We start from the raw sequence: 17,228 nt of genomic DNA, 5'->3' as shown, positions 1-17,228 counted from the left end.
GCAAGCAGTTCCAAAAATGGGCAGAAGACCTAAATAGACATTTCTCCAAAGACATACAGATGGCCAACAAATACATGAAAAGATGCTCAACATCACTAATCATTAGAGAAATGCAAATCAAAACCACAATGAGGAAATCATCTCACACCAGTCAGAATGGCCATCATCAAAAAATCTACAAACAATAAATGCTGGAGAGGGTGCAGAGAAAAGGGAACCCTCCTGCACTGTTGGTGGGAATGTAAACTGATACAGCCACTATGGAGAACAGTATGGAGGTTCCTTAAAATACTAAAAATAGAACTACCATATGACACAGCAATCCCACTACTGGGCATATACCCTGAGAAAACCATAATTCAAAAAGATACATGTACCACAATGTTCATTGCAGCACTATTTACAATAGCCAGGACATGGAAGCAACCTAAGTGTCCATCGACAGATGAATGGATAAAGAAGATGTGGCACATATATACAGTGGAATATTACTCAGCCATAAAAAGAAACGAAATTGAGTTATTTGTAGTGAGGTGGATGGACCTACAATCTGTCATACAGAGTGAAGTAAGTCAGAAAGAGAAAAACAAATACCGTATGCTAACGCATATATATGGAATTTTAAAAAGTGGTACTGATGAACCTAGTGGAAGGGCAGGAATAAAGACGCAGACATAGAGAACGGACTTGAGGGCACCAGGGGGAAGGGGAAGCTGGGATGAAGTGACAGAGTAGCACTGACATATATACACTACCAAATGTAAAATGGATGTCTAGTGGGAAGCAGCTGCATAGCACAAGGAGATCAACTTGACCACCTAGAGGGGTGGGATAGGGAGGGTGGGAAGGAGGCTCAAGACGGAGGGGATATGGGGATATATGTATACATATAGCTGATTCACTTTGTTGTAGAGCAGAAACTAACACAACATTGTAAAGCATTTATACTCCAATAAAGATGTGGGAAAAAAGTAAAAAAAAGAAAACCAGTGAGAAAGCTACCACCTATCACAACAATCCATACAGTTTTATTATTGCCTTCAGGGCTAATTAATCAAGGGCGGCATTTATCTTTGTGCCTGTGAGACATTCACCTCCTGTGTTGCTCTGTAATTCAGAGGCACTTTTTGACTGTGCCGCGCTGCATTCTGGATCTTAGTTCCCCAACCAGGGATCATGACCCCTGCAGTGGAAGCATGGAGTCCTAACCACTGGACCGCCAGGGAATTCCCAGAGACACATCTTTAACCTCAATGCATTTTCATTTAAGAAAGGTAAATCAGAATAAAGATTTAACTGTAACATGTTTTTTCAATTAAAAAAGAGAAAAGAACTGAAGCCAAAATTGGGAGTATGTATATAAACCACAAAACTCCCTTCAGGAGAAGAATAGAAAAGACGCAAGAACAGGATTCAGATACGATCATCCCAGGGGACAGTATACATAGAGAAGAAGAGAAGCCCCAAGAAACGACCCTGGCAGAGGTTATGATGGACATATGAAGCCCTTCTTCATCAAGAGGAGGAACAGAAATCTAGGAAGAAAAAAATACAGAAGGGACATAAGGGAAAGAAGGCTCAAGAACTAGTTCCAGCCCTAGCCCAGGGCCCTATGTCAAGAGTCAAATCAGATAAAAAGGGTATCTTAAAACTGGAACAAAGTGGAAGGCATTCTTATTAACAGTCACTGTTAAGATCTAGAGGAACCCTAATCTGGAGCACATTGATGCTCTCTTTACCAAAGCACTCAGAGCTCAAAATTATCAGAAAGGAAAAGTCTACTTTACTTCATCATTACTCTAAAAAAATAATAAATCACCACCCATTGTGTGAAATTCACAATAGCAAGGGCTACATTATTCAGCTGGTCTTCCAGTTTTTGTAGCCATGTCCTTTCAAAGGGTTAGCCTGGTCTCTTAGTCACTGACATTTGAAACCCCTGGTTTAGCACAGTGGTCTGATCCCAAAGTCCTCTTATTCCCTGTGTTTAAAACAGAACAAGAGGAGGCCAGGCTAAACCGTGAAAGGACATGGCTACTCAAAACTGGAGAACAAATTTTCAAGAAAGTTTATTTATTATTTCCCTAGAAATAATAATTCATTCCTGTCCAGAATATCTTAGGCAAGATAGTTTTGTTTTAACATCAAAATCACTTTTTTGTCTGGACCTATAAATAGTGCCATAACTGTAAATGGTTGTCCAGATGGTGCACTGCACAAGGATGCTTGGCCAAGGGGATAAGAACTAGATGAGATCAAGCTATGCTCACACTAGCCATGCCATGTTCCCCAGGCTAGGGCTTCAAGGGGCACACAGAGGTGGAGGCACTTATTTCTAGTTTGCCCAAAGACCATGGACACTGTATGGGCAGACTTCTGTCTCTATAACCCACTCAAATTCATCTCTTGAGTCACCAAGAGTTCGTGTTAAGACTCAAATTTGCAAGGTTAACCAGATTTTTATTATATTCTATTTTTACTCAAACTGTAGTTGAATGAACCAGTTTGTTTTATGGATAAGGCATCCTTATTTTACTCAATGTTTCCATTAATGAAGCCTTTTTATATTTAACCATTTCATATTACTCACAGGTCCCCAATCTACCCTACAAGGGTAAGAAAGGCAAAAATGACATTTACAAAGACAAGTTACCAAATCTACACCTATGATAATCTATATTAAAATATATATTTTTCCAGATAACAGATCTAATATGGCCCATCCCATTGTAAAACAAACAAACAAACAAAAACAAACTAGACCATCATACTTCTGTATTGTCAGAACCGTTAAGAAACAACCTCAGGGACTTCCCTGGTGGTCCAGTGGTTAAGGGGACACAGGTTCAATCCCTGGTTGGGGAACTAAGATCCCACACATGCTGTGGGGCAGCTAAGCCCACGCACCGCAACTATTGAGCCCGCACACCACAACTAGAGAGAAGCCCGCGCACCGCAACTAAGACCCGACACAGCCAAAAATAAAATAAATAAATAAATATTAAAAAAAAAAAAAAAGAAACAACCTCAAATTTGTGAAAAACATTTCTTTTGTTCCTAATTTCATTTATAGCATTTAGGCCTTAAGCCAGTAACTTTGTGAGAAGCTGAGAGCCTAAGGAGAAAAAAATAACAAACAAACAAAAAACATAGAACACATTACTGGTGACTTCTCAACAACCAACCACAATTTTTACATCAATCCTTTGAAGTGTGAGGACATGTTTTTAAAGAACAAAAATAAAGTAAGTCATGTAGTTTAAAACTTATGCAATTCATGTTTAACATATTAAGTGTAAAACACAAACATTTTGTGGGATCTTGTCTACATGAAAAATACAATATAAAATATAGTAGTTACAATCACTAGAGGGATTATAAACAGTTTCTTCTTTTTGCTTTTCTAGAAAGTCTACATTGTTCTAAAGTTAGCACATATTTATTTTAAAATCTGTTAAAAAAAAAAAACAGATTCCTTCTTGAGGCAAAAACATTGTTGTTTCTAGCAGAACACCATTATTATGTCAAAGTCTTGAAATGGAAATCTTTCACTTTCACCTTTCTAGGTAACAAACAAAGCATAATAAAAACCTATAGAGAAAAGAGGTCGTGTCAGTGAATAAAGCAATTATTTGCTGACTGCTTAACTATGTACCACATTTTATTTAATAATCTCAGGTGGAAGGAAGGGGATAATTCAGATTTATACCAACCTAAAGTCCTAGGTAAATTAGCAGCAGATCCAAGAATTGAATTTGTGCCTTCAGATTTCAAATCAAACATTCTTTATATCGCACAATGGCCGTGTCCCTTGTGGAATAAAGGGTATTGTATGAAACTATCTACCATTTGTCCTCACTCCTCTAAAATGAAACAAACATCTATTTTAAGAGTTTCAGACATTTATTTTCTAAACTGCTACCTACAGATCCTGACCACTGTCAAGTTTTCTTATAACTTACAGAACAAAAAAAATTTAGAAAATAAAGTGTTAATCGTAGTTTCCCTTCCCCTTTTCTACTCCCTAGCCCCAAATTGTTTTCCTTTAATATTATAGAATATGAACCCAAAAAATATCCAGTGGGGACAATCAACACAGCAACTCCTTTACCATTTTAGAAGTCTGGGAACAGACTAGGATATATTAGATAAACTTTCAATGCAGCTTTGAAACAAGGGCATAAAGAACTACCTGAGCCAAGAAGGCAGAGAGAAAGTGAACCAACAGTTTTCAATTACAGTATTTTTGTATTTAAAAAGAGAAAGAATTGTTCATATTTTAATTTGAAATTCTCCAATTTTTTCCCCCTTTCTGTTCATTTCTTATTTTCTTGGCTTTTTTGTGCATTAGAAACAGGAGCTAGGGGCGGGGTTATGTGATGGTTTTCTTTCAGATGTTAACAGCATTTCCTTTCAAGACTAAACTAAGGTTCCTACGCATGGGCAGGTAAACTGCTACTCCTGAGACGTCGGCAGAAAGCAGCATGGCATACCATCCAACACTGACAGCTTAAACACTTGACAGAGCTTTTCCTATTCCACACTCTAGGAATAAGCTACCTGTTTCGTTTCTTTTTCATTTAGCCTTTGCTCAACTTATGCAGTAAAAATATCTGAGCTTTGGACTGAGTGAAAAGTGTGCTCCTATTCTTCCCCTCCTTACTGAAAAGGTAAACAGGTAATCGGGAAGAAAGGAACAAATGAAGGCAGGAAGATTTATACCAGAGATGCTGTTTGGTGCATATTTTCAAAAGTCTTTAACTGTCTGTCCTTCAAACAAATTATGCGACTTTCAGAAGATGTTAAACCGTAAATTAACCACTAAGTATGCTGAGTGACATAACTTATACTATCATGATCATACTTTATAATTGATCTCATAACTTGGACATTCTAGTTATCATTTATATGTATGTTCTACTTTCATGATTTAATTTTACAGACTTCTGGTGGGGGGCAGAAGGGCAGGAGCCAAAGAAATAAAAAGAAGAAAATACCAAATATGACATAAAATTGACCTCAACTCTGAGAAACAACCGAACAGATGAGGCTGCCTGCTTGATCTTACATTTATTTAAATAAATCACCTTTTATCAGTGCTGGTGAAAACAGCAGCATGCTTTTATCTTTTGAGGCAGACGTTTACAGGATGATATATATCGAAAAATAACAGAAAGGCACACTTGTCCCCAAACAAATATCCAAAAATCCAGTGAAGCTGTCCAGTAACAGCCACTAAAATAATTTTCTATGTATTATTTTCTTTGAGTTATTTTTAAAATAAGCAGCCAGCTATCCATCTCTGGACATTGTAAAGATGAGTTTGCCACAAAAGCCACATATTTTTAGAAGCCAAAGTCTTGATAAATCAGTTCCTAAGAACATAATTTCTTACACGCTGGAGAATGCCTGAAAATACAGACCTTGGTTAAAGAGGCTTCCGTATCTTTTTGTAACCTTTCCAAATGTAAGTATGTGGGATGAGTATTCATAAATTTAAGTTGAACCGAAACACTTAGAATATTTCCAATTTAAAATACATTAAAATGCGGTCTTTGAAAGGAAATGAAAATGGCTTTAAACATATGAAAAGATGCTCATCATCACTCATAAGAGAAATGTGAATTAAAAATGAGATATTTTTTCACTCATCAGATTGGGGGAAAGATGTTTAATGAATCACTGTGGTGGAGAAATAGGCACTCTTACACATTGTTGATGCAAGCATAGAGTAGCATAACATCCTTGGCAGGCAATCTGTAAATGTCTATCAAAATTTAAATTCCACTTAGCCTTGGAGCCACGATTTTACTCCCAGGAATTTATCCTACAGATACACTCATCCATGTGCACAAATAACTATATAAAAGGTTATTCACTATAGCATCATTAGTGGCCTGAAGAAAGGCTCACTATATGTCATTTTGTATTGGATGTGTATTTACCTATTCAAAAAAATTAAAATTTGAGAGGAAGAGAATGTGATCTGTACTGTTTAGAAATTCAAAGTGTTCTGAACTCCCCTACAAAAGGAAATACTAAACCATCCTACACAAGATTCATTCCAGAATCCTGCGATAAAATGCTACAATCAGATGGCTTGACATGGCTGCATTAGTGAAAGCTCCTTATCATAAGATCCCTTTGGCCCTTTAGTAACCAAAACCCTTTGTTGGGGGGTCCACGGTGGATCTGATTTCTACTTCACAATAAGTAGTGCTTCAGAAAGATTCCAATTTATTCCTTGCAAAAACATATCAGATATAAATGCAACTGTCACTTTGAGAAACAGGACTGCATTATGCTGCAGACTTAACACAGACTGAAAGCATGTTCCCCATGTCTTCTCCAGCAAATCTTGCCAAATGGGCGTCTGAAATGTCCTATTGAAACAGGTGGTGTCTGAACAGAATTGGATTTCTGCCTATAGAAACCCTAGTTCTAACAACTGCTGTGGTTAGTTTTAATTTTCAGTCCTCAAAATTAACTGCTGGCCAGTGATTCAGAAATAGACTGAACAACACGTTTAGACTTTGCCCTGTTTAATTGAGGAAAGAAAAAGAGAAAAAGAAAAAAAGAAAAAGCCCACCAACACCCTACCACCATCCTATAACGAACAACAGAACCAAAGCAGACCACTTGATTTCCAGGCCAAAAAAAGGGAGCAGCTGTAAAACAAACTCAATTCTCCAAAGATGATTGCCCCTTTTGTGCTTTCTTCATAGAAGCACAAGGATGCACATATATACTTGCTGAACATACTACTTAGGAATTCTTCTTAGGGCTTTGAGAAGCTTTTAATCTGCTAGAAATTTAGAAGTAAGAACAATGGTAAGAACACCTAATTTTTCTAATGAAAACGGACATCTTAAAAAAATGATATTCCAAACAGACCTGTGTTTCAGTTTATACAAGCAAAATACTAACAGCCAGAATGTAAATTCCTTGAAGAAAGATACAATGGGCTATATACACTAATATGTATAAAATAGATAACTAATAAAACCTGCTGTATAAAAAATAAATAAAATAAAATTCAAAAAAAAAAAAAGACACAATGGGCCAATTCCCTTTAAACCCAACATGTGTCCATCAATGTGCTGGTCACACTAACCGGTGCTAAACACATACTCCTGTGAATAAAGCTAGAGTAGCTTACACTATAACAAACCTTTTCCACTGTACTTTTAAGTGCTTGATATAAAAATGGATAGAACTCTGATTTTCTAAACCAGCAACCAAAGGAAAAGGAATCAAGGGACTGGGTATCTACTATGAGCCACACACCGTGGCTACACATTCCCAATGAAGAAAACAATGTCTTGTCCATTTCACGGATGATAAACTGAGATTCAAAAGAATGTAAAAACTTTCCCAGGGTAATTCAGCTAGAAGATGACAGAGATGAGGTTTTAATTTAAATCTGCCTGATTTCAAAATATTTCTAATTGTATCATACTCCCTCCCAAAAGAAAATTTGGAGAGACGAGTTAGTAAAATGACAAGTTTCAGTTATATGACAAACACTGTATCATTGCTTTGCCAACACCCAAAAGAAAAACTCATCCTCTTTCAATCAAAAGTAATGGATGTCAAATCCGTCTGCATTTTGTCTGTATGACTGAATTCCAGCTATTAAGAAGGTGATCAAGTAAACAGAAAATCATCTATTGTGATCATAACCCTTTAAAAAAATCCTGACACCATAAAGAGCATATTTGAAAATCCTTCTACAGGGATTCAACAGTTCATTAAAAAAAAAAAAAAAAAAGAAATATCTCAGTGAAAGTGAGAGGTGCTTCTCAATGGGATAAGAAAATGAGACCTCAAAATGAAGGCATCTCCTCCCAGTTCTCAGGTTATTATTTCCCATTTTCTGACCTCTATCTTCTTTGTCTTACATAGGCCTGAGAGGAGCTAGCTTGTAAACCAAATCTACAGTTTCCCTAGCAAGTTCCAATGACATCCCTCATTTAGAGAGAACTACCTTCAGGGTCTTGTAAATGAACTCATTCCGTATTTCAATATTCTCAGAAAATAATATGCTTAAATCCAAAAATGCCCTTCCCACGAAAGTTTTACTCTTTTCTTTGCAAGCGAAGATAACCTTAATTTTAGGGAGCTAATCAAGAGAAGAACACAGGGTACATTTCTTCTAAGGCGGAAGCACACCAAGATTTCTCTGATAGTATTTAGAATAGAGTTACAACGTTAAAAAAAAAAAAAGAGTGAAAAGAAGAGAATGTTATTGACCAAAAAAAAGTTGTCATATAGCTATAGACGTATAGGCTATGAAATAGAAAAAAAATCTGCAATTTTTCAGGATTCTTCTGGCAAAACATTCTTTGGAATCATTTTCTTCTGAGAGCTGAAAAGCATTTTTCTAAGATGCTGCCAGCTCTAAAAACAACCTTTCTGATCTCTTGAAAAGCCAAGTTCTACTTTTAATAGTGCTATGTACTTTTGGTTTCAAAGAAAAAAGTGAAAGAGAAGGAACCACAGCCAAAATGGTAAGTTTACCCTACTCATGCCTCAAGCTGTACATAATGATTTCACACAGTACTTATGAAGAAGGGATCAAATTTTTCCTTTAAAAATAGAACATATACCTCTATGTCACATATGTAATGTTTAAGTATAAGGAGCAAAAGCACCCCCCTTTCACTCCAAAACCCAGTCAAAAAAAAAGTTTATATAGAGAGACATAGTCATGAACAGAAGATCTCTAATAGACATCAGAAGCAAAAGTGACAAAAGCAAAAATAAACAAGTGGAACTACATCAAACTAAAAAGCTTCTACACAGCAAAGGAAACAATCAACAAAATGAAAAGGCAACCTACAGAATGGGAGAATATATTTGCAAATCATATATGTGGTAAGAGATTAATATCCAAAATATATAAAGAACTCATACCAAAAACCCCCAAACAATATGATTTTAAAATGGGGCAGAGAATCTGAATAGGTACTTTTCCAAAGAAGATATACAGAGGGCCAACAGGTATATGAAAAGGTACTTGACATCACTAATGATCAAAAAATGAAAATCAAACTAAGCTATTACCTCACACCTGTTACAATGGCTATGCTCAAGAAGACAACAGATGGTAAGTATTAGCAAGAATGTGGAGAAAAGGGAACCCTTGTGCACTGCTGGCAGGATTGTAAATTCTACAGTGCAGCCACTATGGAAAACAATATGGACGTTCCTCAAAAAATTAAAAATAGAGCTACATATGATCCAGCAATCACACTTCTGGGTATATACCCAAAGGACATTAAAACAGGATACTGAAGATATATCTGCACTCTCATGTTCACTGCAGCATTATTCACAATAGCCAAGCTATGGAAACAACATAAGTGTCCATCAACAGATGAATGGATAAAGAAGATGTGGAGATGTGTGTGTGTGTGTGTGTGTGTGTGTGTATGATGGAATATTATTCAGCCATGAGAAGGAAGGACATCCTGCCATTTACAACAACACGGATGAAACTTGAGGACATTAGGCTAAGTGAAATGAGTCAGACAAACTGTATGATATCACTTATATGTGCAATCTGAAAAAGTTAAACTCATAAAAACAGAGGGTAGACTGGTAGTTACCAAGGGCTGGGGGGTGGGAGAGAAGGGGAGGTGTGGGTCAAAGAGCACAAACTTCCAGTTATAAGATGAATAGGTTCTGGGGATCTGATGTATAGCATGGTGATTACAGTTAATAATAGTGAATTATATACTTGAAATTTGGCTAAAAGAGTAAGTCTTAAATGTTCTCATCACAAAAGAGAAATGGTAATTACGTGATGTGATGCAGGTGTTAGCTAACGCTATGGTGATAATGATTTTGCAACATACAAGTGTATCAAATCAACATGTTGTAACCTTAAGTTATATGTCAATGGTATCTCCATAAAAGCTGGAAAAAAAAAAGATTTCTAATAAAATCAAAATGGCTAAGTTAGTAACACCATGATAGGTTCCATTAACAATGATAAATGTTAAAATGTTAAACAAGGTGCTATATCCAAAAATCTTGGTAAGACAAAAAATGTTTATTAGTTCAGATTCTCCCATCTCCATAAAAGACTATTTTAATCCTCCCATGTGAAATGGACAGAATCTATGGGATTACTAGTATTTCGAATGAATTTTTTAATTTTACTACAAAATTTACTAGAATCAGTCACTTAAGGAACTTATGTCAAATAACTGGTGTGCTCGAATATTTCACATTTCAACTTATTATTTTAGAGTTGTCAAGACACAATCTAAATCTAACAGGGAAAAAACATGCAGGCTTCAAACAGCACTTAAAGAAACACAAAGAAGGAAAGTTAGAAGTCAAGGAGGATAATTCTGAGATAAAGGCTGAGTGGAGAGGAAGACAGAAATCTACTAGAGACCTTATCAGGATGCAGTGCTGCACTGCATTATCACTGACCTGTAACCTCCTCTCTGGCTCACAAACAACTTTTGAGTACTCTGAGACTAAGTGGATGTTTTAAAAAGTTCTTGTGTCATATTTTCTTTTTCTGACGACCCTTATCGGAAGCCTGATGTACTCAAGCTCCATAATTCACATGCTCCAATTACCTACCTAACTTCATACCCAAGAGGAATAATCAGAGGCGTAAAATGCCACCCTCATAAAAAGAAACATAATGGGAATGATTAGGATTTAAAATGGACAGGCTCATTTTTAAGGGCATAGCCATAGATAAGTAGCACCCACACTGTGCTCTAGATAACTATAAAAGAATCAAATAGGGTTTGTTTAAAAAAATTCCTTAATAAACATATAATAAATCCCTACCTTTAAAATGAGTTGTATTACAAAAGTCCAGTTCTTCACGAAGATGCATTTCCCCACAAAATCCTACAAATGGTCATTCATTTCCAAAGCTGGCCCATCAATACCTATTTAACCCATAATCTACCGACATACAGTATAATGTGGAATGAAATGTGGTAAAAGTACCTGTAACACTTCAAATGCACATTAGTATCAATAGTTCAGCTGAGAGGATAGGAGCTTGGAAAACAGATCTCAAAAAAATGGACTCAAGGGGTTACACATAACCCAAAATGTTTACACAATTATATATATATGGGTGGTTTTCTTATGAGAGGGTCCACAGCTTTCCTGAGGTTCTCAAAGTGGTTATTCATATCCCCATAAAGGGAAAGGGCTTCTGTGCTATGTAAAATTCAATTCGTCCCTACAAAGCCCTCAGGTAGAGTTTATCAGTGAAATGAGGCATCTTGAGAAGTTATGGTCTACACATGCTTACATATAATGATAAGCTCGTGGATGAAAAACTATCAAAAACCTTCCAGTAAAACTAAATGAAGGAAATCCTAGAGTAAAGAATGCACTGCAAAGAAAAAAAAAAAAAAAAAAGGAAAAAAAATGTATAACTAAAAAAACAGAAAAGAATGCACTGCAACATTTTATGGGGTCTGAACTGCCCATATAAGATGACACAGGAAGTTCATCTGAAGTATTCAATAGAAGCTGATGATCCTAGTAGTATCCAATGTAAAGTAGATTCTGACCCATCAACAGTGTTTGTCTGCACAAACTGCAAGCAAACATTCCATATGTTTGTGAGAAATTCCACTTAAAAATCTTTCCCCATCCTAGCCAATTCACCCGGGCACTATATTATCATTATCTTAAAAAGAAAATTCCATCTATTACCCACACACAATTCAAACAAACAAAAATGTGTTTTTAAATGACCCAAACAAGTAATTTGAATGAGTACACCTTTTCTATTCATTTTGACCAAGGAAATTTGGATAATAACTCATTTTCATATATTTTTGATGTAACTTTCAACTTTAAAATTTTTCTGTACACTGATATAACACAGTTAAGGCATTGTTCTTTTCTTAATTGAGGATAGTTTGGTTTTAGATTGATGTTGAAATAAAGTTGAACTGCATAGACTATAAGGCTGTTCTAACCAACAATGTAATCTCAGACTCATACCTACTTAAAATATTGTTTAATTACCTCTTCTTCTCAAACCATGAGTCCACAGCATGGTCATTAAGTTGCTTCACTTCTTTTACCTCTCTCAAAACATTATTGTACTTCTTGACACACTAGCAACTAGTTTTCTATGGGAAGGCTTTTCACAAGCCCAGCGTCACGTACCCCTCCTGCCTTCAGCAACTTTCTTCTGAACTCCTCTGTGGGGTTGTTGAAGGTAAGCTTTTCACAGCGGAGGTGATTCACTGGTGGATGGCCTTCAAGATGCAGGAATAAGTCATAATCAAAACGAACCTTCTTAGGTTCTTCCTAGAGGTTAAAAAAAATAAGAAGGAAAACAGAGACTTAGGCATAAATAGAAATTTAGAAAGCAAAGGTTTACTCCTGATAAGGATCAGAAAAGACTCAGACTACAGCACGGGGAACTCTACTCGACACTCTATGGTGACCTAAATGGGATGGAAATCCAAAAAAAAGAGGGGAGATATGTATACATATAGCTGATTCCCTTTCTAGTTAGTAGAAACTAACACAACAGTGTAAAGCAACTATACGCCAAGAAAAATTCATTCAAAAAAAAGAAAAAGAAAGAAAAGAGACCCAGACATCTAACAGCTACAGTGTCAAAGAAGGGGAAGTACTGGGAAAAAAGTCATCATGGAACTATCTACAAAGCAAAATGGAAACATCTGAAAAATTAGTTTCTTGTCTTAGAGGAAAACCAAAAAGAATAAAGTCATCATCTTTCTTGCAGTCTCTCAAGTGGTATGACACCACCAACACCGCCACCCAACTGGAAACCTAAGACACCCCTGAAGCCACTCCTTCCCCTTCCCACTCTACGGCCCTACACCCATCATCAACGGCTGACATTTTCTCTTTTAAATACTTCTTGAACAAGCCGTCTAACCCATACTGCCATGCTCTTACTCATTGCTCAAACTACTATAAACTCCTTCCTCTAGTAGTTCTTCCTACTTCAGGATAGATGATCACTTTCTTCTTCATTCAGGCCTCAAAACTGTCCATATGAAACAAAAATCTAGCCATTTTCACTCCTTGGTTAAAATTTCACAAGTTCCCAATGCCATTAGAATAAAAATCTGGGCTTCCCTGGTGGCGCAGTGGTTGAGAATCTGCCTGCTAATGCAGGGGACACGGGTTCGAGCCCTGGTCTGGGAAGATCCCACATGCCACGGAGCAACTAAGCCCGTGAGCCACAACTACTGAGCCTGCGCGTCTGGAGCCTGTGCTCCGCAACAAAAGAGGCCACGATAGTGAGAGGCCCGCGCACTGCGATGAAGAGTGGCCCCTGCTTGCCGCAACTAGAGAAAGCCCTCGCACAGAAACGAAGACCCAACACAGCCATAAATAAATAAATAAATAAATTAAAAAAAAAAAAAAAGAATAAAAATCTGAGCTCACCTAAATGCCACATAGGATTTTCACAATCTAGCTCTTGGTTCCATGTCTCACCACACCCCTTCCACCCATCTGGTGATCCAGCCACACATTGTGGTTGGTTGCTCCCAGAATTTACTCATTCTAGATTAACTCTGGGTTTCACCCTTGCTTTACATATTACTACCTCCACTGCCAACCTCCATTCCTCCACCTTCTGCTTTACCTAGATAACTTCTACTCATCCCTCTCTATTCAGGTTTTATTTGGGGGAAGCCTTCCTTGAACTCCACTCCCAACTGCCTCTCCTCTGTTCTGTGTGCCTCTCTCTCTTATCCTTGAAACATCTTAGAATAACTGTCTTATTATCTCCCTTTACCCTGCTAAATCATAAGATCTTTGAAAGTAGGAATAATGGTTGAGTCCTTACTGTACCCTCAACAACTAGTTTAGTACCCCATGCATAGTAGCAATGCAATAAATGTCTGTGAAATGAATGAAAATATGGCATTTTCCTGGAGGACAAAACAGCACCATATCCAAGAGAATGCAGTAATTATAATTCCATGATACTCGAGTTCTACTCTCCAGCCATTACTTTAGCTGGCTAAACACCTAAACCTCTCTACAGCCAGATTCTCAGGCATCCAAGGGGAAATGAATACTGAGGATAATAATAACAATATTATGTATTTAACATTTATCTCATTTAATTCTCATAGCTCTCCTTTGGGTCAGCTGTCAGCTCTGTTTGGCAGATGAGGAAATTAAAGCACTCAGAATTTATTACTTTATATAAAAACTCCCTGTGTATTATAGATATTAACCATCTCTGTGAAATGTTACTTTTTTCATTTGTCATTAGCTTTGCCATTTTACATGTTTTTGATAACAGCTATTTATGTTTTTTTAATAGTAGCTTTACTGAGAAGTAATTCACATATCATAAAATTCACCATTTAGAGTATAATATTTAGTGGTTTTTAGTACATTCACAGAGTTATAAAACCATCACCACATTCTAATTTCAGGACATTTTCAATACTCCAGAAAGATATCTCAAACTCATTAGTGGTCCAACAGATCCCACACCCCCTGGCATCACTAATCTACTTCTGCTTCTATAGAGTTGCCTATTCTCGACATTTCGTATAAATACATGAACATACATAAAATACATACACAATATGTGCTCTTTTGTGACTGGCTTCTTATACTCAGCATGATGTTTTTGAGGTTCATCCATGTTGTAGCATGTGTCAGTTCTTTTTTATGGACAAATAATAATCTATTATATGGGTATACCAGGTTTGGGTTATACATTTGTCAATAAATAGAAATGTGGGTTATTTCCATTTTGGGCTATTGTGAATAATGCTGCTATGAACATTTGTGTACAAGTTTTTGTATGGACCTACATTTCCATTTCTCTTGGCTATACACCTAGGAGTGGAATTTCTGGGTCATAAGGTAACTCTGTGTTGAACATTTTTAGGAAATGCCTTACTGTTTTCCAGAGTGGCTGCACCATTTTAAAATCCCACCTGCAATGTATGAGGTGTTTATGGTTTTTTAAAACACAATATTTTCTAAAATTACATAGTCAAATAAAACAATGTTTTTCCTTTTTTAAAAAAGAATTTGTTATATTACTAACACGTGATGAAACAAAGTGATCTGAACCCAGTTCTTCTGACTAAAAAGTCTTAGCACCGAGCGTGTGGAGAAAAGGGAACCCTCTTGCACTGTTGGTGGGAATGTATATTGATACAGCCACTACGGAGAACAGTATGGAGGTTCCTTAAAAAACTAAAAATAGAACTACCATACAACCCAGCAATCCCACTACTGGGCATATACCCTGAGAAAACAGTAATTCAAAAAGAGTCATGTACCAAAATGTTCACTGCAGCTCTATTTACAATAGCCAGGACATGGAAGCAACCTAAGTGTCCATTGACAGATGAATGGATAAAGAAGATGTGGCACACATATACAATGGAATATTACTCAGCCATAAGAAGAAACGAAATTGAGTTATTTGTAGTGAGGTGGATGGACCTAGAGTCTGTCACACAGAGTGAAGTTAAGTCAGAAAGAGAAAAACAAATACCGTATGCTAACACATATATATGGAATCTAAAAAAAAAAAAAAAAAAGAAAAGGTCATGAAGAACCTAGGGGCAGGACGGGAATAAAGACGCAGACCTACTAGAGAATGAACTTGAGGACACGGGGAGGGGGAAGGGGAAGCTGGGATGAAGTGAGAGAGTGGCATGGACATATATACACTACCAAATGTAAAATAGATAGCTAGTGGGAAGCAGCCACATAGCACAGGGAGATCAGCTCGGTGCTTTGTGACCACCTAGAGGGTTGGGATAGGGAGAGTGGGAGGGAGATGCAAGAGGGAGGGGATATGGGGATATATGTATACGTACAGCTGATTCACTTTGTTATAAAGCAGAAACTAACATACAATTGTAAAGCAATTATACTCCAATAAAGATGTTAAAAAAAAAAAAGTCTTAGCACCTGAAACTGTCAGAATGCAGGCATTACCTACTACAAATTCATGGTTTTCAGCTCTTCATCCAAACTTCCCCAGATCATAGTCTCCACTCATGTACTCACTACCTCTCACTTCTATTACTAATCTGGCATGAAACTTGCTCCTTCTCTCCTTGATCAGGGTGCCATTTTCTCCTGGTTCTCCTCACACTTACTGGCATTCCTCCTTAGTTTTCTTCACAGGCTTCCCTTCTTTCTTCATTGACTCTTAAATGCATTTACCTTTTTGCAAAATTCCCCAGGGAGACAACGCCCATTCACAGGGAGTTAGTTCCTCCTTCATGACAGTGACTCCCCTCTCTACCTCCAGCCCAGCTCCCACTTGACTGCCATATGCTTGTGTTCCAGTCTAACCACACCTCTACTGGGGTGACCGGCAGCAACAGCAAATTCATGCATTATCTTAAACTGAAGTTATCTTCATGTGTCCTTTCTCCTATACTCTATATCATGACAAACAGAAATCTTAATTGCTTCCCAAGGGTAAAATACACAAAAGTCATCACTAACGCTTCCTTCTCCCTTACTCATCACAGTCAAATGGTCTCTGAGTTCTGTTTAGTATTCCTCCTTAGGAACTCTCAAATCTATGCCCTTTGCTCTAGTCATGATAACTACTGCCTTAGCTTAGACCTTCATCACTCTTCATCTGGTCGCCTCCCTGTTTTTGAACTTCCCCTTTCTACCTACCACAATGACAAGAGAGTGATCTTTCTAACAGAAAAATCAGATTACATCTTCCCATTGATATAAAAGCCTTTAACAGTCATCATTTTCTACAGGATGAAATCCCACCTCCTGGTAATAACCATTATAGTCTTTTAATACCTTTCCTGCATTGCTTTTGTTCTCTTACTCTACCTTGTCCTTCCACAATGTTGAAGCACTTGCTGTTCCCCAGTGCTTCATATTATCTCATTAATTTTGCCTTTCACATATCGTATTCCCCATTGTCTAAAATGCCTTCCCTCCCTGCATACTTCCATCCTGTACCTGGTTAGTGCAAACTCATCATTCAAGACCTAGCTGAAGCATGAACTCCTCTGAAAAGTCTTCCTAACCCTCCCAACCCCGTCTGAATTAGACATCCCTGTTACAGCATTCCTTTATTAATGTAATGATCACAACCATTTTTATTACTTACCTGCCTTTCCTCCAAATTGTAAAATAGTCAATACAATCTTAGAATTAATTTAAAAAATAAGAAGGGCCATTTTCTACCTTACAATTGGGAGTGTAAATTGGTAAAGCCT

General features: G+C 37.1%; 1 protein-coding gene across 3 annotated transcripts in view; it reads right to left on the bottom strand.

Annotated features, from left to right (window-relative positions):
* Positions 1 to 17,228, bottom strand: part of MLLT3 (MLLT3 super elongation complex subunit) — a 250,271-nt gene that overhangs the window by 85,841 nt on the left and 147,202 nt on the right. For all 3 annotated transcript variants that reach the window (XM_057549239.1, XM_057549241.1, XM_057549240.1), the window contains exon 4: positions 12,169 to 12,312. In XM_057549239.1, coding sequence (XP_057405222.1) covers positions 12,169 to 12,312 — 144 coding nt within the window. The remainder of the gene's footprint in view (positions 1 to 12,168; positions 12,313 to 17,228) is intronic.

Source organism: Balaenoptera acutorostrata, chromosome 6, assembly GCF_949987535.1.
Source record: "Balaenoptera acutorostrata chromosome 6, mBalAcu1.1, whole genome shotgun sequence".
NCBI lineage: Eukaryota > Metazoa > Chordata > Mammalia > Artiodactyla > Balaenopteridae > Balaenoptera > Balaenoptera acutorostrata.
This window is presented reverse-complemented; position numbering and strand designations above follow the sequence as displayed.